This window comes from Ochotona princeps, chromosome 12, assembly GCF_030435755.1.
Source record: "Ochotona princeps isolate mOchPri1 chromosome 12, mOchPri1.hap1, whole genome shotgun sequence".
NCBI lineage: Eukaryota > Metazoa > Chordata > Mammalia > Lagomorpha > Ochotonidae > Ochotona > Ochotona princeps.
The window spans coordinates 65820197-65843690 of record NC_080843.1 but is presented as its reverse complement, the minus strand read 5'-3'; the positions used below and the strand labels follow the sequence as shown (position 1 = coordinate 65843690).

At 45.8% G+C, this 23494-nt stretch overlaps 1 protein-coding gene across 1 annotated transcript in view; it reads right to left on the bottom strand.

Moving 5' to 3' along the window:
* Positions 1-23061, bottom strand: part of SACS (sacsin molecular chaperone) — a 71568-nt gene extending 48507 nt beyond the window's left edge. The window contains exon 1 of the mRNA XM_058670975.1: positions 22503-23061. Within this exon, the coding sequence (XP_058526958.1) occupies positions 22503-22522 (20 nt within the window). The 5' untranslated portion in view covers positions 22523-23061. The remainder of the gene's footprint in view (positions 1-22502) is intronic.
* Positions 23062-23494: the final 433 nt, after the last annotated feature.

The following is a 23494-nucleotide window of genomic DNA, read 5'->3' as shown; positions in this document are numbered from 1 at the left end:
GTGCGGCCACGCCCCCCGATAGCCCCGCCCAACGCTGCCTTCTGCTGAGCAACAGCCCCGCCCCCGCTAGCCCCGCCCAACGCTGCCTTCTGCTGAGCAACAGCCCCGCCCCCGCCCCTGCCTGGCCCCGCCCCCGCTAGTCCCGCCCCCAGCCCCACCCAGCCCAGCTCGCAGCCTGCAGTGATGCCTCTAGCTAGACTCAGACGCCAGGCAGTAGCATTTGCGGAATGTAGGTCTAGAAAAGAGATGCAGGCTCCTGAAAGTGTCCCACAGCGCCTTGAAATGCAGAGTGAGAAGTTTCCAGGGCCAACGTCTCCTCCACTCCAATGAGGTTTGCTTGTCTGGAGGAAACGTGGTCATGTCTGTTAGCCATGAGGGGAACGTGGCGGTTACAGAGGACAATGATTATTCCATAGAGTCTTTTAAGGAATAGAAGTAGGATAAGTGATTCAGTTGGCTGGAGCAAGAATAGAGCAAAGAAAACCACCAAAGAAAGCTACCTGAGAGTGGGGAAGCCACACAAACGCAGCCTGAGCCATGTTAAAGATGTGGTGCTTTGGGGAAATGCAGTAGTAGTATTATTTGTGGCGTCGAGGTCTCCCGTCTAAAGGGGTGCTCCTTGAAGGCAGAATCAGGAGTCGTCCCCACTATTAAACAAAGTTGCCATTTGAAAGTGCCAGGTGCCTGATAAGCTTTAGCGGGCATACCAACCCTTTCCATTGGCTCCTTTCGATTTTAAATTCAGGAGACACCGTGCAAAAACAAAAGATAACATCTCTTAAGTCAATTGAAGGGTTGCACCGTGCTGTTTGAGACACCAGCATCCCACACCCAAATGGCTGTGAATCCCAGAACGTCTGCTTCCCGTACAGCCTGGGAGGCATCAGGTGGAGGGTCAAGGGCTTTGGGGCCACAGCACAGGAGAGTCACTGGCTTCCGCTGGCCTCTCCCTAACTGCACTGGAGAGTGAACCAGAGGATGGAAGATCCCCTCGATATGAACATAGCTGTAGATGTGTGTGCCTATTTCACATACCTTGAATAGAACAGAATTCTCACGTTGACTCACCAGTTCTCCCCCTCAGAACTCATTATCAGTAGGAGACACGGAATGCCCTCACTTGCTATGGCGTCCTCCGTACCTCTTCCTGCTTGGAAGAGGTAAGCATGTTTGCTGAATTAGAGCAAAACATGGTCATTCTACATAAAGCCCAGAGAACGCTAATCCTCTCTGATGAGCCACGATTGTGGAGGTAAATGTACTCCAGCACCAGCAAAGGGAAGGACTGTGTGGGAGCAGCCCTCGGATGACCTTACTGTGGTCCCAGCATGGGGCTCAGCAGCCGAGGCTGGGCACCCACTCCTGCCAGGGTGTTCACAGCAATCTACATCCCCAAACAAACCTGCTCTACCAACTCCCCTTCATGCTCGTTCCAGGAGACTCAAGTGGAAGGGATGGGATGACAGTGGACCTTAGAGACCGGGTTAAAGACTTGAAAGGAACTGCCCAAACCACAAGAAGGAAGGAGATTCCACAGGAGCAGGAAGCTGGTCACAGAAGCTTTAATTATCTGGGGCTTAAAGTATTCTTGAGATGATTCCCAAAGATTTATTTACTGGTTAATGTGATTATTTACTGATTTATTTAATTGAAGGGCAGAGCAACGGGGAAATAACGGATCGTCCATCTCCTGGTCCACCTCTCAGAGGGCAGGAGGAGCCAAGGCTGGCCAGGAGCCCAAGGACTTGGATCATCGTCTGCCTTCCAAGGCACATGCTGCAGAAGCCTTATGAGAAACAGCATTCAGGATCTACGCTGCTACCCTGCTACCCATATGGGATGCCAGCCTCTTAGGCAGGGACTCCAGAAATGCATTTTATTACAGAAAAATAAAGAGACAAAGTCCCTACTCTCACACTTATATCTCACAAAAGAAAGGCAATAAAAAACAAATCTGCAGGCATTATACAAACTCCTCCTATCATGTCCAGTAGGGATAAGTACTATTCCAGAGGCAGGGGGTGAGGGGCTGGCAAGAGAACAGAGCCATGGAGGTAGGATGTGGATTTCTATGAAGTACAGGAAGTTAACATTACCCAGAAATGGCCCATAGGCGAGGACAAGGAGCCCAGAGCAGCAGGTGTAGCTGATGTGTCATCATCCTTGAGATGGATTGCCACCTTCTACTCCGCGGCCCCCTCTCCCAGTCACTGCCTCCTCAACCCCACATCAGGTGTGGACTTGGTGGCTGTTTACTCATTGCGGTCTGAAAAAGCCCTTAACACAGAACAGACGCTGTGAAAATCTGAGGAAAGGAAGGATGGAAGGATGGCTGAAGGAGTAAAGGGAGGAACGAATGGACAAAGGATACGGAGGATTTGGATGGAGGGAAGGTGGTAAGATGAAAAACCACAGAGGAAAAAGAACTTTCGAATATTATTCATAGTACACACCCCCTAATACAAGCACAATCGTTGTACATTGCCATTAATGTAACTATTTTCAATATGCTTGTAACGACACTGCGGATACATTGTATTTTCCAATCTTTCATCAGTGCGTACACGTTAGTTCTAATTTCTCTATTAATTCCCAATAAGAAGACATTGCTCAGACTACTTAACCCTATTGATATTTTCACAGGTATTTTAATTTTTCGAGAGAGGACTATCCCAAAGAAAAATCACCTTTGTCATGTACTTTTCCCATTGTTTTCAAGAAAAAGGACACCTGCAAAGCTAATGTATCTGAGACACTCAGCTTGAAGCCCAGCTCACTCCACCAGGGCATACACGAGAGCATAGCCCAGCAGCAAGTCAACATAGGAACCACTTCCTCAGGAGTGAGACCCTAAGCGACTCACAGGAAACCAGGCCCCGTGCTTTGCCTATTTGTGTACTGGCTGGACTCCAACAGTGGCAGCGTACAGTCAGGCTCTCCTTTTCCTGGCCTCCTTTTTTTAACTTGCCTTGGGAGTTTCTTTCTTTTCTTATCCACGGTTAAAGAATCCAGCAGGGACCATCATTACCCATCATTCCAGGATGGCAAAATGTCTTGTGGTCCCTGAAATGAACTCATTTTTAGTGCCTGAAAATTCTATCTGGCATAATAACTGAAATGCCAGTTTGGTCCAGCATAAAGACCACTTACTGGGATGATGCAGTGCCTCCACTGGCTAATTCTCTACCTGCAAGCTCCAGCAGTCCGTATGGGCACCAACTCATGTCCTGCTGCTCTGCTTCCCCTCCAGTTCCCTGCTTGTAGCCTGGGAAAGCAGTGGAGAATGGCCCAGGACCTTGGGACCCTACAATCATGTGGGAGACCTAGAGAGCCCTTCTGGCTTTAGATAAACTCAGCTCTGGCTGCTGCAGCCATTGGGGAGTGAACCAGCAAATGAAATATGCAAATACTACTATTAATAATAATAGGATAGCTGCTACCAAATTCCCTTAGCTGGGGCCCATTCTCAGCCATACGCATGGGGAGCACTTCAGTGGAGAAACATATCACCAGGTTGAGCGTGACCTCCCACAAATGATACTTCTCCATTCTCTGCGTGGGTTGGATGCAATGCCATGCCTCTCGTCAGAGGGAGTCCACCAGCTATGCCAAGACATGGGGTAGTTCATTGACAGGACTTAATGACTCGGTACAAAGCTGGTAGGGGAAAACAGAAAGGTAAGGTTATGGTGGACACACCATTCAGGGAGTGCAAAAGGAAGAGTAGGATCCCAACCAGCCAAGATGTTTCCTGGAGAGGATATGACACCTGCAAGATCTTGATGTCAAAACCCAGCCAGAAAGCTAAGGAGATCCCAGGGTTGCCTTCACAGGAGACGGACAGAGAGCCAGGTGTACATGAGGGCTAGAAGATGTTGAGGCTGGAGAGGCCAAGGACACAGGGTGGTAACGCCTCCTCTGTGTCACCTGGAGAGTAGCCGGTTAGGTGAGCATAACACAGACTCCTCAGACAGTAGGGGCAATGGCTTTGGAAGAAAGGGCTCAGCTGAAGCTTGACAGCCTAGGGTCACTGCCAGGAAGCTGGGAAGGGAAGGATAAAGGCATTCTTGCTTAGCTGGGGGTTTCCAGGCTGCAGATCTGACAGCTCATCCATCCAACAACATCTCTCTCCAGAAACACTCTACAGAACTTTGCTTTTCTACACACTGGCTTAGCTTGCTGTAAGACCCCTTATAAACCATTTTCAGGAGGATTCTCTTGTCACCCCCAATGCTCTGTGATACAATACACACATGTGCACATTTAAATCTTAGATATAAGGAGGGCTTTCACAAAATTTCCTTTTAAAAATATTCTTAATTTTCAAATTTGGGATACTAAAATATTTGTATTATTTTTCCTGACATTTTTTCCCATCTGCAACAACCAAAGCTGAGCTGATCCAAACCTGGAAAGCTTCTTTCTGGGTCTCCCACATAAGTGCAGGGTCCCAAGCACTTGGGCCATCATCTACTGCTTTCCCAGGCCTCAGGCAGGAAGCTGGATGAGAAGTGGAGCTGCCGGGACACAAACTGGCACCCATATGGGATGTCAACATCATAAGCAAAGGATTAGCCTGCTATGCCACCGTGCCAGCCCCTAAAAATACTTACCTATTAATTTGTTTTTTCCCACAAACTTACTGAAGTACTGTGAACATTAGCCATCAGCACCTTTGTTGTCACAACTTGTCTTTGTTGCAATGAACTGCACATGACATAAAAGTTATCATCAGTACCATTTTTGAGTGTGCAGTAGTGCAGAGGTGTGTATGAAGTGTATTCTTTTAAATCTTTTGTATCCATTTTTATTGGAAGGTCAGATTTATAGACAGAAAGATCTTCAGTCCAGTGGTTCACTCCCCAAGTGGTCACGATGGCCAGAGCTGAGCAATCCGAAGCCAGACGCTAGGAGCTGCTTCCAGGTCTCCCATGCTGGTACAAGGTCCCAATGCTTCGGACCATCCTCCATTGCTTTCCAAAGCCACAAGCTGGGAGCTCGATAGGAAGTGAAACAGCCGGGACATGGACCAGCACCCATGTGGGATTCCAGCACTTGGAGGTGGAACATGAGCCAGTTCAGCCATTTTGCAGGGCCCATGAAGTATCTTTTTAACATGGGACAGCTTTCACCACCATCCATCTCCATAACTGTTTCATCTGATAAAACTGGAACCCTGCTCCCGTTAAACATTAACACCCCTTTTTCTGCCCCCTGTCAAGACCTTAGAAGCTGCCACTTCCCTGTCTAGCTCCAGGATTTTGGCTACTCTGAATAGCTCATGCAATAACTGTCTTCTTGTGACTAGTTAATTTCACTTAGCACCAACTTTGTTACAGTATATGTCAGAATGTTTTCCTTTTTTATGGCCAAGGAATATTCCATTACATGAATATCCCACATTTTGCTTATCCTTTCATACACAGATGGGGTTGCTTACACAGCTTAGATACTGTGAAGAGCACAGCTATGAACATGGGTGTATTGATAAGCCTTGGAGACTCTGCTTTCCAGTCTTACTGGCATATACCCACAAGCGGCGCTACTAGACACACAATAACTTGATGTTCACTTTTCTGAGAAAACACCATGATCTTTTCTACAGTTCCTAAGCCCTTTACATCTCTACCCATGATGCACGTGGATTCTAATTGTTGCACATCCTTGCCAACATGTACCACGCTCTGTTTTCTAACGGAGCCTCTCCTACTTAGCGTGATGTGCGTCTCCCTAAAGCCCAGTCATGCTGAGCATCTCCTCAAGCACTTCCTGGACATGTGTATATTTCATCTGGAGAAATAGGCAAGTTCCTCGTCCTTTATTATTTATTGATTGATTTGAGAGACAGCGAAGAGAGCGAGAACTCTCATCTGCCTACATTTCTACAACAACCTGGGAGCCAAAGCTGAAGCAAGCATTGATGCTCGGGTCTCACAGCTGAGTGACAGGTGACTGTGGGAGCCGTCGGCATCACCTCCCAAGAAGCAGAAGGCTGCAAGTGGAAGCGGAGCTGGGAACCGCATCTGGGCGATTTGTCGGGGCACAGACAACTCAGCCGTGGGATCGAGCGCCTGCCACCCTCCCCCCATTATGAATAGTGTTGTCTTGTTGCTGTTGTTGCTTTGTGGTTGTGGTTCATGCTGCTCAGCTTCAGGAGTTCTCCACATTCCCTGGATGCTAACCCCTATGCCGCTATCTGCAAAGGTTTTTTCCTCTCAGTCGGTGGCCTGCTGTAAGCGCCCTTTGCACAGTATTTTTTCCTAACCTCCATGCAGTTTAACCTTTGTCTTTGGTTGTCCGTGTTTCTACCTTTAGGTCCAAGAAGTCATTGCTAAATGCAGTGTGGCAAAGCTTCCATCCTCTGTCTTCTAAGAGCTTCATTGTTTTAGATCTCCTTTGAAATCTTTGACCATTTGGAATTAACGCTTATAGACAGCGTCGGGTCCTTTCACATGTAAATACGCGGTTTTCCCAGCGCCTGCAGCCTTTGTTGAAAAGACTACCCTTTCTCACAGTGGATTGTCTTATCACGTGGTCAAAGATCATTGGACCATGTATGTGAAAGTTTATGTGGGGGCTCTCTCTCGTCCCACTGACCCTTATATCCTCCTTTAGGCGAGAACCACATTATTCTGATTGCTGAAGCTTTGTTATAGGTTTGGAATCTGGAAATGAGAGCCCTTCAGGTTTGTCCTTTTTCAACATGGTGTTTTCATTTGGGGGTCCCCTTCTCTACCTTTCAGGCAAACACTTTAAAAAAAAAAAGATCAAGTAAGGTAAGACAAAAACATTACCAGAAAATTCCAATTCTGTTTTTCCACCTTCATTGTGTCCCCTAGCTGACTTGCCTCCCCTCCCACCTCTGGGCTCTGGCCTATCAGGAGACTCCCCCTGCTGTCAATCATGGCCATTCCTTCTTTGCTTTGTGCGCCCCCTCTACCAGATGCAACTGGAGGGCCCTGCCGAGGATGCCTGCTGCTTGCTGAGGCCCCTCTGCTGGAAGCTCTCCCCGCAGGATGCCTGGATGCCCAGCTCCACCATCCTAACCTGCAGCCCGGCTGCCCCTGCTCAGGACACCTGGAGCCTCCCCCGGACTGCTACAGGGCCCTGGTGGAATTTCTCAGTCTCCAGTAAGTCAGACAAGTGACAAAACGTCCCTTCTCTTTGTGCTACTGAAAACACAACCGCTTAGCTTCTATTTTTAGCTTCATTAAACATACTTTGGGAAGTGATGTCATGTTTCTGAAATAGCCGTTCTGCCTTTTCTACCTCCAAGGAGGTTACTTTGCGAACTCCCTGGAGTGCTGTAAAAGGTACCGGAAAATGAGGGGATACAGATTCCACACGATGCCTTTGAAACTGTGGTCCATTTCTGCCAGAGCTGGCCGCTCGGCTCTCCAAAATCATGGGTTATTCGAAGATAGCCTTGCCAGAGGGAAACAGATGAGTAAGGGCCCCAAACATGGCTGCGCTCATGCACTCTTCCAGCCACTGAGTCACCCAAAGGAACTTTGCAAATAGAAAGGAAAAAAGCATGACTCAGGCCCTGGGATATTGCAAAGTGGCACATCTTAAGATGTGTTAGTCATTCTGGAGAACATTAAAACCACATGGGATTTCTGAATTCCTCTCGCATTTATGACAACCTTTAATTAAAAATTCGTTGTTACAGCATTTTTTTAGAAAATACGGGGAGAGGGTGAGCAGGCTGTGGTGGTAGCATAGTAAATGAAGAGAAATAAAATAACTAGCTTATTTGAATGCTGGTTCATGGAAAGTTGGAACGTAAACTCATGAAACTTTCCATTATACCACTGACCAAAGGCGACACAAAAGGAGTAGTGTGACCAAAGAAAGCCATCGTACACGCAACGTTGGTAGATTTCCTTTCTGCTGTGCCTTCGAGCTGTCTTCATTGCTGCAGTCAATATTCCATCCGCTTGGCCATTCGCAGTTAACGTCTGTGGCTCTCTGCCCTCCTCCTCCTTCTCGTATAGTAGCGGTTGGAATGAGTTTTCCAGCTCTCACATCTGTTAGCACGTCACTTCTCTCCGATTACTTTCTCCTTAGACACCTGCACCGGGACCAGCTTCCTCCCAAGGTTATTGTAAGGTGGAATGGGACCATTGCTGACCTGGGAGATGCTCATTTATTTTTACACTAGCAACATGAAGCACCTACTATGTGCCGGGCAGTGATCTTATCACAAAGACCACAGCTGGAATGCCCGAAGATCACCTCCCTCCACGCGAGGAGGGATGAGAAAGTGGCTCCACGAGCTTTTATCCTCACTCTTCGCCTGTCCACGAGCCTATCTCTGTCATCTCAACAGTCAAGGTCAAAGTCAGGCAAAGGGTGGCTGGAATATCTTAAACATCCGCAGCTCGACTCCGCCTCTCTTCCTGATGTGCCCCACCTTCCTCCATCCACTGTGCTGCTGAGCTCAGTAAGCATGAACTGTGTGCATTGGTAGGGCACTGGGAAATCAGATATAATATGAATAAACACTTCCCCCCCGTAAGGAGCTAGAAGAATGAGGTGACGCACAAATATAACAGTCTCAATGCCAAAGGCAGAGTACCAGCACCAAGGAAACCTCTTTAAACCTTTAGCTGCTACCAAATGCTCAGATATTGTCTTCCGGTCTTGGGGCTCTCCTGGACCACCCACCATAGTTTTATGTCCTAAACAGGGCAGCAACTGTCCTCCTGGGTGACTGACACCTGGCATGTAATCTGGTTTTTTTTTCCCCAACATCATGATTCTCAAACATACTCCAGCCGGATCTTCTCATGGGATGGCATCAGCTCCCCCCACATACTCTGGCTCTCAGTTCCCCCAACACCCTGGCCAGAACATCGCTCTCTGAAGTGGTACACGATGTTCCCTTTGGGACTCTGTGTGTGTGTATTGTTATGTGCGCATGTGCAAACAGAATTACTATTCCTTCCTCTCCCTTTGAACTTTGAGCAAAGATGGTGCAGAGCAGGTAACTGGGAATAGCACTTGTCACTTGCAGTGGCCACAGGAGTGCCTTTGATGACCACTCAGAAATGCAACTACAGGTATTCTTCATGGGCAGTGCTTACCTCTCTCATACACACAGCATCTGTGTTTTAACGGGGACTCTTAACTTCTGACTTTGCTTGGAGTTTTGGACTCCTATTTTGGAAAGGTTAGTCACCCAAATATCTCTGAAATCAAATCACAAATACTTTTGTCCATTTTAAGCACCAGTTGGACTGATAAGAAACTCAACTCATGCCTAATAAAAACATTTATAAAAGCTGCTTTAAGAGAGCACTTAGTAGGCACCAAACACTTCTGTTTATTTCTATAAATACTATTATATTTCGTCTTCATTGGGACATTTGTATTTCTATTGTCACAGATGATGGAAGAGACAATCAGACCAAAACCTCATACAGGATCAAGACTGAACACGAGGGAACTCAATGACTAGGGCCCTATAGCCTGAACATATCCTCTTGTGGGCCTATTGTTGACTAATCTGAGATAGTTCTCCCAAAAGAGGTGAGGCCAGAGTACACCGTATAAACTGTTTTACTAGGGAACGAAAGTTTCTATGGCTTCAGTCAGACAAGCTTTGGGTTCACCAGGAGGAGGAACATTCCAGCAGTTGGAACAATGTTCATTTATACTCATTTATCACAAAATACATGCCAAATCCTTCCCTTTCCCTGCATCTATCCCATCTAGTTCTCAAACAACCCTGCAAGAAAGACATCATCCTGGGCAGTCCCGAATCAGGATTCAGAACCCGAGACGTTCAGCAATGTGTCTCAGATTTCATTGCAAGTACGAGTGTCAGGACTGGAAGCCAGGCCCCACCTGATTTCCCCTCCACTGCACAACTCTCAAGTTCAAAGTTAAGGGGTGGAGACCATGGTCTGCATTTCTTAGAGACAGGAATGTCCTGCGTTCCCTTAAGCAATAATAGCAATCTTGCATTCCCAGGCGGCTGGTAAGGTGATAGTCTGGTTGGCCACATGCAGCACAGAGCTCAGGAAAACACTGCCACAGGTAGGTCAGGTAGCCCTTGTCTAAACTTCGGAGACCAGCACTGCTTCACACTGTGGATCTCTTCAGGCTGGGGAATATGTGCCTCCGATGAATGAGATCAAATTGGAGCTGGGATCCCAGTTTTGCCAGGAAATCCATGTGGTTTTGCATATTCCTCTTATACCTGTAGCCTGAATGCCAGCTGGCACATCTGCAGTGCATCTACATGAGGGCAGCTCATCACATGAGGGCCGATGTAGAATGTGCAAAAGTCTCGGATTGTGGAGCATTTTAGATTTTTGACTTGTAGATTTGGTAAAATCAACTGTGCTAAAAACGCAGGAGAAATAAAGAAGAGCAGAGATGTGTACAGTCACAGAAGAGTGTGATCCTATAGTTTTTGCTTCTATTCAGTTGGTTATAGTCAGCCAAATATCTTGCTAAAAGGACACTTGTCTTTATTTCTCAACTGCTGTTTTAAATAGAGTTCCTATATCATTTGATTAAACTACATTCCTCCAATCCTAACTAACTGAAAAAACATGTTTATGGAAAACACATGGAGGGCCAAACACAATGGACCAATGGCTAAATCTTTGCCTTGCATGTTCTCGGATCCCATAGGGATGCCAACTTGTGTCTCAGCTGCTCCACTTCCCATCCAGCTCCCTGCTTGTGGCCTGGTAAAGCAGTGGAGGACGGCCCACAGCCTTGGGACCCTGCACCTGCATGGGAGACCCAGATGAGGCTCCTAGCTCCTGGCTTTGAATCGGCTCAGCTCTGGCCATTGTTGCCACTTGGGAAGTGACCAAAAAATGGAAGATCTCTCTTTGTATCTCCTTCTCTCTGCAAATCTGCCTTTCCAATAAAAATGATCACACAAAAAATAACCTTAAAAGAAAAAAACATGGAAATCATATTGTTGTTACTTTATTTTTCAATCTTTCTGCTGTTCATTAAAGTTTTTAAAAAGATTTATTGATTTGACAGAGTTACATAAAGAGGAACAGAGACAGAGATCTTCCACCCTCTGGTTCACTGCCCAGAATGCCACAACAGCCATTGCTTGGCCAAGCTGAAGCCAAAGCTAGGAGCTTCTTTCAGGTCTCCCCTGTGGGTCCAGGGTCCCAACGACTTGGACTGTCTCTGCTGTCTTCACAGGCACATTATCAGGGTTCTCACCAGAACCCATAAAGGAGGCCAGCGTTGTAGGCAGTAGCTTAGCCCATTATACTACAATGCCAGTCCTTTATCAAAAATCTTTCAAAATGAAAGCCATGGCCTGATTTATTCTCTCTCTCAATATCTGGGATTTAAGCAATAATGCCAATAATGGTTCCAAGTATGATCATCATTTTATTTCTCGGCAGAATCAGGGTCGCAATAACTTGGAATGCTCACTCAAGGGAACCATGCCCATCGAGTAGAGATCCCGGAGTTTGTGAAGAATAAAGCTTGATTTTCTCATTCACCTTTGACCACAACAGGAGACTGCCACGGTCCTCCCCCTGAGAGGAGGTCATAGATGGCTGCATGCATTTGCTGCCATGCAGATTAATTACAGAGGCTGGCAGGCAGCCACCACTAACGGGGACACAAAGAAAACACAGTTAGAAAGAGGTCAAGGGAGATTTTTAAAGGGACGTTGTGGATAGATCCATTAAAAAAAAACCCAAAATACTGCATTTTTTATTTTTATTACAATTGAACTGAAATTTCATCGATTGAAATCCTAAAGCTTGCTAATTTGCCAAGCCGTTTCAAATTTTCTCCTGATAGGATTTTATTGGAAACAGAATCATGAAAACAGAAAAGGGAGGTTGTGCATGTAGTCACTGATTGAACAATGGATGTTTTTGAAGCACAAAAGACAAAATTACTAAGGAACAAAAGCAAGTATTAGTATTCTGAATTACGTTTCATTAGGAACTCAAACCTAAATCTAAATCAATCATACGTTGTCCACTATTTCTCTAATCTTCACTTATTATAATGCCTAAGTAATTTATAGAAATAACTCATAAATTGTAAAAACAAACATTTTACAGGAGGAGCATCTAGCTGGGAAAACTTTTCTTTATGAGAGTCCTTGCAGATCAATGGGCCCCTTTCGTCACCATGAACATTTCCTTGTGGTCCTTTTTGATGTCTAGAATTATGTCAGTTCTCTGTAAAGGCAGCATTTATCTGTGGAGGACAAAGATTTAAGTCCAAGAGACACAACTTGTTAGAAACGTAACAAGCTCACCAGCAGGCCACTTAGCTGAGAGACTGCTGTGTCTGAGCACCAACTTAATGTGCACCTTAAGGTAAAATCCATTTAAGTGGCTTCTTAAAACAGTTGTATTTATTTACTTGAAAGACAGAGTTACAGAGCGAGGAAGAGGAGAAAGACAAAGATAATCTATCTACTGGTTCATGTCCCCAAGCTAGCCGTGGTGGCTAAAACTGTGCCAGGTGGAAACCAGGAGCATGGTCCGAGTCTCCCACATGGGTGCAGGGGAAGTACTGGGGCCATCTGCTGCTGCTTTCCTAGGTGCATCAGCGGGGAACTGGATCAGACGTGGACCAGCCAGGGCTCGAAACTGGTGCTCATACAGAATGGCAGTGCCACAGGCAGCAGCTTCATCCACAAAGCCAAAATATCAAGGGTTTCAGGCATCTTCTCACACATTTCCACTGGCTTCCCTCGGCCCCTGGAGTTCTGTCCTCCATCCCCTCCCAGGCCCAGGCTGATTGGCATGGGAAGCAGGGCTCCAGAACACATGCTCTGTGTGAGACTGGCCCACGCATAGCCAAGGCAGGAGCCGAGGGGGAGCTGGGGAATGAATCTGGGAAATACATGTCCAATCCCCACCCTTCAGCTTCCTATAGTCAGGCTGTGACTTTCAACCCAGTCACTGCCCTTCGCAAGGTACCATGCTCCACCTGGTCATTCTGCCCTTTATAGTTCAAGCACAGGCTTAATGTTCTTGCTTGAAATGCTTGACATCAGAAATGTTTGGAGGTTGGGATTCCTCTGGATTTTGGAAATTGGAGCTTTTTCAGATTTCGGGATATTTGCATATATATGCAAATTACCTCCTAGGAGGACCACTGTTGTTAGGGGCATTCTGTTTCCTATATATGTTTATTTATTTGTTTGACTATGTAAAAGGCAAAAAAAAAAAAAGACACACAGAGACAGGAAGAGTTCCTGTTCACTCTATACAAAATTCATTTTGTTTCATATGCACCTTATACACACACGCTGAAGGTAATGTGTTTAATATATCCACATTTTGCCTGCAATCTATTTCATGAGGTCAGGTGCAGAATTTTTCACTTGTGATAGCACATTGGTGCTCAAAGGCTTTGAATGTTGATGTACTCTTGACTTCAGCTTCTTGGATTAGGGACACTCAGGCCTGTTCTTGCTCCTGCCCCAGTCGCTCGGGTCCCAGGCAGTGACAATGCTACTGCTCCTGCCCTCAGGCTCCAGAACGCTCCCCACCCTGTCCACCTGGTGCTTCTAAAGCCTTGATCTATCCTGACCTGATTGTTGGTGGCTCTCAGTGCCAGACCACCCACCACAGTGTGACCTCACTGGCTACCCATGGGGAGGACAGAACCAAACTCACCATCATGACAGGAAGCAGCAGGCCTGAGAGGCAGGATGACACTGTGAAGGATTAAGCTCTGTATGTCCTCTCCTTCCCTCACTAACTTCCTTTACCTGTTCATTGAAAATGAATTCCCAACTGCGCACATCACTCCACGAGCTAACCGAGCTAACCAGTCATCACGTGCAGACCAAACCCACACTACAAATACTCACACACAGAACCCAGATCACACAGCTGGGCTGAAGTTTTGCTTTCCCAGCACCTAGCAAGAAAGCAGGCCTGGCGGAGAGCTGCAAGGGAATCAGATTGGCAGAGTCCTTTCTGCTGCCACCTATAAGGACCACACCTGTAAGGCAGCATCCTGCCATCTCTCAATGTACACACAGTGCTGGGGTGGGGAGCGGGGATGGAATAAACAAAGAGAATTCCATTCTACTGGCTCATCCCCCAAATGGCCACAGTAGCCAGAATTGGAACAGGTCAAGCCGGGAGCCAGGAACCCATTCAAGTCTCCCACATGGATGGTAGGAACTCAAACACTGGGGTTGTCACTGCTGCCATAGGGACAGCATTAACAGGAAGCAAGCATAGGGAACTAGAGTCGGTAGTTGAAGCCAAGCCTGGTGATATGGGACATGGGCGCCATAACTGCTCCACCCAATCCCACCGCTGATGGTTATCTTCTACAGATACTCCATGGTGTTCATCAGGATCCCGTCAAGGCCCTCCCTTCCATCTTGCATTTCCTATTTGATGACTAAAGACACTCACTATCCCCCACCCCCAGAAGAAACACTTAGACACACTGAAGGAATGATAGAAGCAAGAAAGACAATCTCTGAAACCAAGAAATATTTAACAGATGGGTTGGCAACCCAGAGCCCGTTAGGCAGGGATGGAAGTGGGCATCTTCTCTCCTGTAGCACCTGCAGAGGGACTCAGAGAAAACACGGTGCTTTGGATGGCTGCATGTGGTACTGGTGGCTTCTTCAGGGCCTCTTCTCTGCTTCTGATTCTATGCCGACTGTTGTATATTCTTGAACTATCATTCAAGATTGTTGTAGGCATTGTTTTGCCTGTGTTGTGGAAAAAATCACCAATTTAAGGTCTTATGACTAGCAAAACTGAGATTCAGTCCAAGTGTGTCCAGCTCCAAAGTGTTACAGACTCTTTCCATGACACAACCTTTTTTCTCTTCAAGGAGATTAGAGGATGTTTGTTGAGAGTGTGTTTTGCTCTGTATGCAGAGATATCTAAGGAAAATATGAGGGAAAGAGACACAGAGGACAGAGAGGACACGGAAGGAACAGGTCAAGACCTGTCCTCCGTCTGGCAACTGGTAGTGGACTGCCTTCGTGTTGATGAGAAAGTAAGATGAAACCACAGTGTTCATGAAATGCTAGGCAGGGCTGAGTATCTGCAGTACTACTCCCCTCCAGAAAACAAGCCTTCCAAGGCTTGGGGAGCAGACACCCCCTGCCCCTCCTCCAGTCAGTCCCTGTGGGCTCAAGGGATATGCTAGGTGCATGGGAATGATGTATAATAGGGGCACCAGGTGCAGAGGCATGGCAAGGAACGCAGCCCAAGAGGCTCAAGTGGAAATAACATGAGCAGACTTGTTCATGAGCCCCTGGGAGCTGGCAGCAGCCCAAGGACACCTAAAAATAGCTGGAGAATAATTAAAGCAGACAAAAGAAACATGGGGGCTAAGGTCTTGTCAAGGCAGACCACATTGTACAGTCATGCAGATATGCATGTAAATATTCATTGATCCCATGTGTACTCGTGGACTCCTGAAACCTAGGAGGTATGGGACAACTGCCAACACACTGGCTTCGCCTATGTCCCTGAATGTTTCTGGGTTCCTGCCTAAGATTGTGGCTCCAAGTCTGAATCTACTCCTAGCCAAGTCTGAATCTGCTCCTGTCCCTCATCAGGCCAAGAGGACTGGCTGGTGTTCCTGGCCCAACCCTGTCCACCTGCTCCTCCCTGCCTGGGTTTATTTTCACACACATGGACTCTGTAGATCTGCCTGCTGTCCCTTCTGAATTTTTGATACTCCCATTGTGTTAACATAGAAAATGCATACTAGGCTATTGTCTCCAAGTCCTGGCAGAGAGCCCCTAAAACCCTTGGAATCCCCTGAGTGACAGTGAAAACCCCCCCTTTGAAATTAGCTGAGTTCAAGGGGCCCGGCGGCATGGCCTAGCAGCTAAAGTCCTCGCCTTGAACGCCCCGGGATCCCATATGGGCGCCGGTTCTAATCCCGGCAGCTCCACTTCCCATCCAGCTCCCTGCTTGTGGCCTGGGAAAGCAGTTGAGGACGGCCCAATGCATTGGGACACTGCACCCAATTAGGAGACCCAGAAGAAGCTCCTGGCTCCTGACTTCAGATCAGCACGCATCGGCCGTTGCAGCTCATTTGGGGAGTGAATCATCAGACGGAAGATCTTCCTCTCTGTCTCTCCTCCTCTCTGTATATCTGACTTTGTAATAAAAAAAATAAATCTTTAAAAAAAAAAAAAAGAAAGAAATTAGCTGAGTTCATGCTAAATCGTGATTCTTGATGGTCCCCACAGAGTTTCAAGAAGAGGGCAATTGGGCAGGGGACCCAATCATGTGATCAGAGATTTGAACTGTTCGTTCCTAACCCCTGATCTCCCGGAACAGGAGGGAAAATGAAGAATGTGAATTGCTAAAGGCTAATGATCTAATCAATAATTGGTATGTGAGAAAGCTTTGGTAAAATTCTGAAACAGGGAGGCTAAGGGGAATTCTGGGTTGGTGGGCACACGTGGGTGCTGCAAGGGTGGTGTGTATGCCTGCCTCCCACTCCTGGCCCCCTGCATGGCCTCCTCTTCACCGTTTCTGAATTGTACCCTTCGGAATAACCTGCAACCATCAGCAAAGCACTTTGGTAAGGACTGAAGCACTTTGGTTAGCCAATTGCCAAACCTAGGGGAGATAATTGGAGGGTAGAAACCCTTCACTTTGCAGTTGGCTGGACAGAGTGGAGATGGTCTGATGGCCTCAGTGGTGGTTAAGTTTCTGAAGTGGGGGGCAGTCTTCTGGGACTGAATTCTTAACCACTGGAGTCTGTGGCAACTCTGGAGAGTTTATGTCAGAAACAAATGGAGTTGTTGAGTACCCAGAACACATCAGAAAACTGAGGGTTTTTTTCTGCATCCTCTACTTCCCTGGCCCTCACTCACTGCACTCTGATCACGAGGCCTCCTCGGGTGTCAGAACACACCACACAGCCCCCTCCAGGGGGTCTGATGAGCTCTTCTGAAAGGAACGTTCTTCCCCTGCCTGGCTCATGACCAGTCCCGTCACCTCCATCAAGTGTCTGGCCAGGTTTCATCTCCACAATGTCCACCCCGTGCTTACTGCATGAAGCTGCCCACGCATCCCACAAACCATCACTGGACTCCCACTTCCTTTTCCTTGCCTGCCTTGCCCTTGGTCCCATGACACCATGTTCCTTGCCGTTTAAGGATTGCACTTACCACTTGGCTCCTGTCTTGCCCTCTTAGAATATAAAACTCACCACAGTACCTGTCTGCATCAATTCCATTTCTTCAGATAGTTCGAGTCCTGGCACTTAAATGTTCAATGCATGTTGGAGCAGTGAATGGTTTCAGGAGTAAGCTGCAACCTCCAGGTAAGACACAGTGTCAGCTATACAGGTCAGGCATGCATTAAGACAGGTCAGGCAGGTCCAGGAAAGGCTGGGCTTGAACCTGATCTTCAGCCCTGCTTCCTTCTAGGCCTCATTCTTGGGCCTTTGCCATTGTGCTGCCTAATCCAGTTGCAGAAAGATCTTTGCTGAGTCAGGTTAGTGACAGTCTCTACCCTATCGCCTGTCACTTCCATCCGTCAGAAACACCACTCAGAGAAAGCTTGAAAATGGGGCAATCTCAAACACCAGTTATCTTACATAAACCAGTGAGATCAATGCTTCTCTCACTGTATTTATGTGACTTACAGCAAAAATTTTGACTTACAGCAAAAAATTCCTTAAGCATACTATTAACTTAGCTTAGGGATAAAAAAACACACTTGAATAATTAAATATTTCTAAAAGTCTCTAAAATATAGAAACTAACCCAAATATTATTCAAGTTCACATGGGCCGAAGAATCTTTACTAAATGAATGTGGTTTGGTATTTTTGGTTTAATACAAATTGGTATCATTCTGAGTTATCAGTATTATACGACTGATATAAGTAAGGAAATAGCTGGCATGGGGGCACTGAGATTCCAGCCCCTCTTTGAAACACCACAAAGCCCCACTTTCAGTGCAGCAGAAAACCACAGCTTCGGCAAAACTACCACTTAGAACCAACACTAGCCAAAAAGAACCAACATGGCAGCCAACTGTGTAAGTGATCATCGCAATGGCATGACTGTGGCTAGCAGTCCTACTCCCACCACATACCGGATGTCATGACACATCCAATGGCTCCAAAATGGCCAAGAAAATGAGTGGTAGCCACTTCGTGCCCCTAGCTCTCCCTCTTGTGAATATTTAATTAAACCCTGCATCAGACACCAGCCCCTATGCTTCCAGATCCTGCGAAAGGATACAGCGAGACCTTGTAGAGTGCAGCTCTTCGGGAAGGACACACACACGGCCCACCTGTTGCGTTCTGCGGCTTTGAACACAACTAGACTTTACTCTTCTGCTCCCCTTTGCCTGGGTCTTATCCTCAAATTCTTCCTTGCATCACAGACAAGGACCTAGACCCTCTCGCTCCTTGGCACAAACAGTGGGCTCAGCACTCCAATGAGAGCAATATAATCGAGCAATATTATAACTGCTATGTGTTTAAGATGATTACAGTGTTAACCTAATGACAAATGTATATGTAAAGATACAGTCAAAATGACTGTTTGACATCCATCACTACACTAAAAACAGCACAAAACCTTTGAATTTCATTTCTTGGATTTCTGTTTGCGTTTGTGATACCTGTCTGAGATGCCTACACTGCAAAATAGCTTACAGTGAAAGAAGTTGAACTGAAAACCAGCTTTGACATTTTGTATAGTTAAAAATGCTTCTAAAATTAACTTGCAACTTCAGATTATGTTCGGTAACGACCATTCACTGGTGATGCTCAAGAATGATGAACTACTATATTTTTATAAAGGTTTTTTTGAAAGGCAGAATTACAGAGAGAGAAAGTGCAAGAAAGAGATTTTCCATCCACTAGTTGACTGGCTACAACAGCCAGAGATGGGCTGGTTTCAAGTTGGGAAACGAGTTTCTTCCAAGTCTCCTTTGATGCAGGGGCCCAAGGCCCTGGGCTATCCTCTGCTGCCTTCCCAGGCCATTAGCAGGGAGCTGTGTCAGAAATGGAGCAGCAGGGACTCAAACCAGCTTCTGAATGGGATGCCTGCATCACAGGTGAAGGCTTAGTCTGCTATGCTGTAGTGACAACCCCTTGAAATACTGATTAAGCACAAGCTTAAATACATGTCATTTGGGATTCTTATTTTCGTATGGCTTAGGAATGCTAAATACATTTGAGTCTGTAGATAAATATTTTTTTAAATAAATTATAGGGCCCAGCATGGTAGCTTTGCTAAAGTCCTCGCCTTGCACATCCCATATAGGCACCAATTCCAATCCTGGTGGCCTTGCTTCCCATCTAGTTCGCTGTCTGTGACCTGGGAAGGTAGTTGAGAATGGCCCAAAGCCTCGAGATCCTGCACCCACGTGGGAGAGCTGGAGGAGGCTCCTGGCTCCTGGCTTCAGATTGGCTCAGCTCCAGCCACTGCAGCCACTTGGGAAGTGAATCAGCAGATGGAAGATTTTCCTCTCTGTCTCTCCTCCTCTCTGTATATCTGAGTTTCCAATAAAAATTAAAAATAAATAAATCTTAAAAAAAATGAACCATAAGACAGGCTATCCCTATACAACCAGCCCTGCACTCTTCAATCTGCTGCACAATACAGGTTAATGAGAGAAAACTCAAAATTGTCTGTTTCTGCTTTTCTCTGATGAAGAAAAGCTATTAATGCTAAAATACATAATTGATACATGTATATGTATATGTGAATGAAAACAATTCCTGGCAAACTATACTTTTTAGTAAAGGAAAAAGGAGCTTCATTCTGAGGTAAAATGTTTAGTGTATTCCAAAATGAGTAGGGGAAAATATAGGACCAAAACCTAAATGGATGTAAAGCATTACAGAAGGTTTGTGGAAGATACTGTTGGAAGACTCCAATCTCATAGAGTCCAAACTGGCGAGGATCGGGTGGGTTCATTTATAAGGGCTTATTGTTGAGTTTTGGCTTCATTAAAATACCAAAGTTTTCTTTGATTATTGATCTTCTCATGATAAGATGGCATATAAGATACTTATAAACATTTCTCCTTAACTTACAAGTAATGTACATAGGGAAAGAAGCTTTTGTGTTTTATCAGAATAATTTTCTGTGTTAAATCTTATCGTGTTCTTGACTATTTAGGAAAAGCACTTTCTAATTAAAAAAAAGATACTTCACTTTACCTAGATGATGCTCATATATACAGGAGCTATTAAAAATACAAACTTTTCAGAAGTTACATGAAGTTCATACAGAATCTCTCAATAACTTCATTGTCCATGACATATCCTGGCATCACATTATCAATCACAATTCAAGTCATTATGTTAAATGTTACATGTCCCAGAAATAACCACAACTGCTTGTAAAATGAAGGCTCAGCAGCTTGCTAACCATCCCCACATTGTCCTCTGCACTTCGTTTTACTCTGATTCTCCCTTGAAACATTGCAATCCATTGCCAGCCGAAGAGCTTGTGTTCATCAAAGAGGTACTATCTCAGCCAGTCCCTTCTCACTTCTTCACCTGCACCCTCCAACCTCAGGTCTGCAAAACCTCTGTGATTGTGACGACAACACGGTGGACACCATCGCCAAGAAGTTCAAGCCAGGACACTCACTCCAAGGCCAGTAGTGTCCTCACTCCACTGCCAGCAGGTGCTCAAGCCCAGTGCTGGAACTCCTCAGTAAACTACACCTCGGACTCAGAAACTCCCCAGCACCTGCTCCAACTATTAACCTTGCTATTTCTCTATTTTCGTAGAAACTGCCCTTGCTAAATGCTCAACTTCTTGAGCAATCCGGCAAGTATACTCTGATCTCAGATCTCCGCAGATGCTATCGCGGTCCTTAAGGGACAAAGATGAAACGTGGACTGATGTTAGAGAAGAAAAGATTATACGGGCTGGTGTTGGGGAATAGTAGTAGCTTAAGCCACTGCCTGTGACTTTGGCATGCCAAGAGGGCACCAGGAAAGCCAAACTGCTCCACTGTAGATCCAATTCTCTGCAAATGCACCCAAAAAAGCAGCAAAGAGTGTCCCAAGTCCCTGAGTCCCTGCCAGCCACGTGGGAGACGCAGATGCTCCTAGCTTCAGCCTGGCACAAAGCCAGCTTTGGGGCATTGGGAAATATTACAGCAGGTAAGATATCGGGATCAATCTCTTGCGCACGTGCTCTCTGTCAAATAAACAAAATGAATAAATATAAAAAATGAGATTCCTCGTGTCACAATATTTAGCTAAATATTTCAGATAAATGTACTCAACATTTCTACTCCTATTATATCATCTACAGCACTTTGTATGGCTTATTAGACAGACCACCGAGGTGGTTTTTAAAGGGTATGCATCAAGGTGCCACTTGTAACAAGTTGGTTAGAAGTGGAAGCTTAAGTGACAAAGAGTTTGCATGTCATTTGAAGATACATCTACTCCTAAAATCAAGGGGAAAGGAATCAATACGAAAAGCACTTTAGGAGGTTTTTAAAAACAATCAACACTGCAAGGTCACATGTAGGATAAAAAGAAAGTCCCTATCTCTCTCATTTTCAACAATTTAACATCCGTTATTAATTATAGATGATGTCTCATGACACTAGGAAATACAGAAAATAATCAAATATTCCATTTTTTAACAGAAAATCTATAAACTAACTCACTCCTTTGCAGCTTCACATATCATCAACAAAGTCAGTTCTGAGATACCGAGGGGAAAGCTCTACCAAAAAGCAAGATTTAGATCCTCTTTTTAAGGAGCAAACATCTCTGCAAGGAATAAACAAGTTGAGGTTCTTCTCTCAAAGTTACGAGTTTGGAAAGCGAATTTGACAAGCCCTTGTGTTCTGTTGGCCTCGTCGGATTACAGGGTGTGAAGCCTTCCCCAGTTTCAATGGCACTAAAATTTCAGTGACTGAACATATTTGAAAATAGCAGCCAAATTAATGAAAAGAATGTTTTCCTGTAAGCTTAAGAAAGCACACAGAAGCTAAGGAATAATTATTTCAAAAATCATAAATAATCTATTTTGCATGAATCCTTATAAGTGTAATTTTTATAACATAGCACCTATATTTGAGAAAAGGAGCAAGTATTATTGTTTTACCCTAATAGACTACAAAGGGGATGTAGACCCGGCCTCTGTCCCTCTCTCATCCTCTCTCTCTCTTTTCTCAATTCTTTTTTAATGTAGAATTCAAAGTGCGCACTTTCTGTGTCATCATATGGCCCAAGAGAGATACCAAAGCACGCATTTCAGGAAGGAGAAACAGGAATTGTCTGGTGAACTCCACTTCAGTAGCCACGCCAGGAAACAGCAAGCCCAAACCTTTGCGGATGAACATGAACGGCTGTCTTCAGCCCTGAGAAGCTGCACACACCATTTGATACAACTGCAGGATGTTTTTGCCATGGATTCGCTGCTCCCTCCAGCGAGCAAATGTTTGGTCTCCGCTACCCGCCTTGATTTGAAACTCCACAAATGCTAGAATCTCCACACACACACACAGCTGCCTTTCAAACCATTCATTCATTTACCTGTTCTCCTCAGTCTCCATTGACACTTGTTCTGGAATATTCGCCCTTGCCACTCATGAACGTGTCTCCCTTTATGGTGTTGTAAGTCTTTTGCTTGTGTTTTGTTGCTTGGTACTTTCCTGGCTCAGCTCCTCCTGGCCAGGGAAAAGCCCGTTTTGCCCTCAGTGTCCGCACATCATCTGATGTCAGGCATCATGAGTATGTTTTGTGCCCATGTTCTTTAAGCGTACTCTCCAGCCTGACCGTGGTTCGCTTGGGATCCTGCAGTCTCCAGAAGTTCTCAAGGGAAGACAATATCGATCACCTGCACGGTGATGGCATTCTCCCAGAGCAAAAGGAATTTGCTTTCATCTGAGCATCTTCTCTGCTCCTCTTGAAAGGTGACTGGGCAAGCTGATGTAGAAGCTTGTCATCCACATCTCAGCAGACGTCGGATATGCTTGGTGACAGCCGGCCTTCTGGCTCTCGCTGCGTGGGCATCTTGGCCTAGCTTCTGCAATCCTAAAGGAAAAATCAAGGAAGGGTAAGGAGAGGAGTGAGGAAAAGCACCCCCAGGGAACACACCGCAATACAACTCCCTGGGGAAGACATCCATGGTCCTTAGCTCGACCGGCTTTCTAATTTTAAACTGCCACTTGCTGGCCAGCCCTGCCAACTGGATGCCATTTATTGCTCACCTCGCAGCAAAAGTACAGAGCAGCTAGCAGTCCTCGGCATGTTTAGAAGTCAAGAGAGGATGTGCTTGACAATTTCATGTCATGCTCTAGTTCACTGGCTTACTCCACCTGGATGTGCGCACTTCTCCTTGCACATGATGTACCTATTTTTTGTTTTCAGAAGTGACACATCCTAAACCGAAACTTACAACTTCAAACACAATAACACATGTGAAAGCAAATCACCTTCTTTAGACATAACTATGCCTATCCAAAAGGTGGTAGCCCACTAGCCATGTGCTTTGTGGCTCTTGGTCTCTAAAAATAAATGAATGT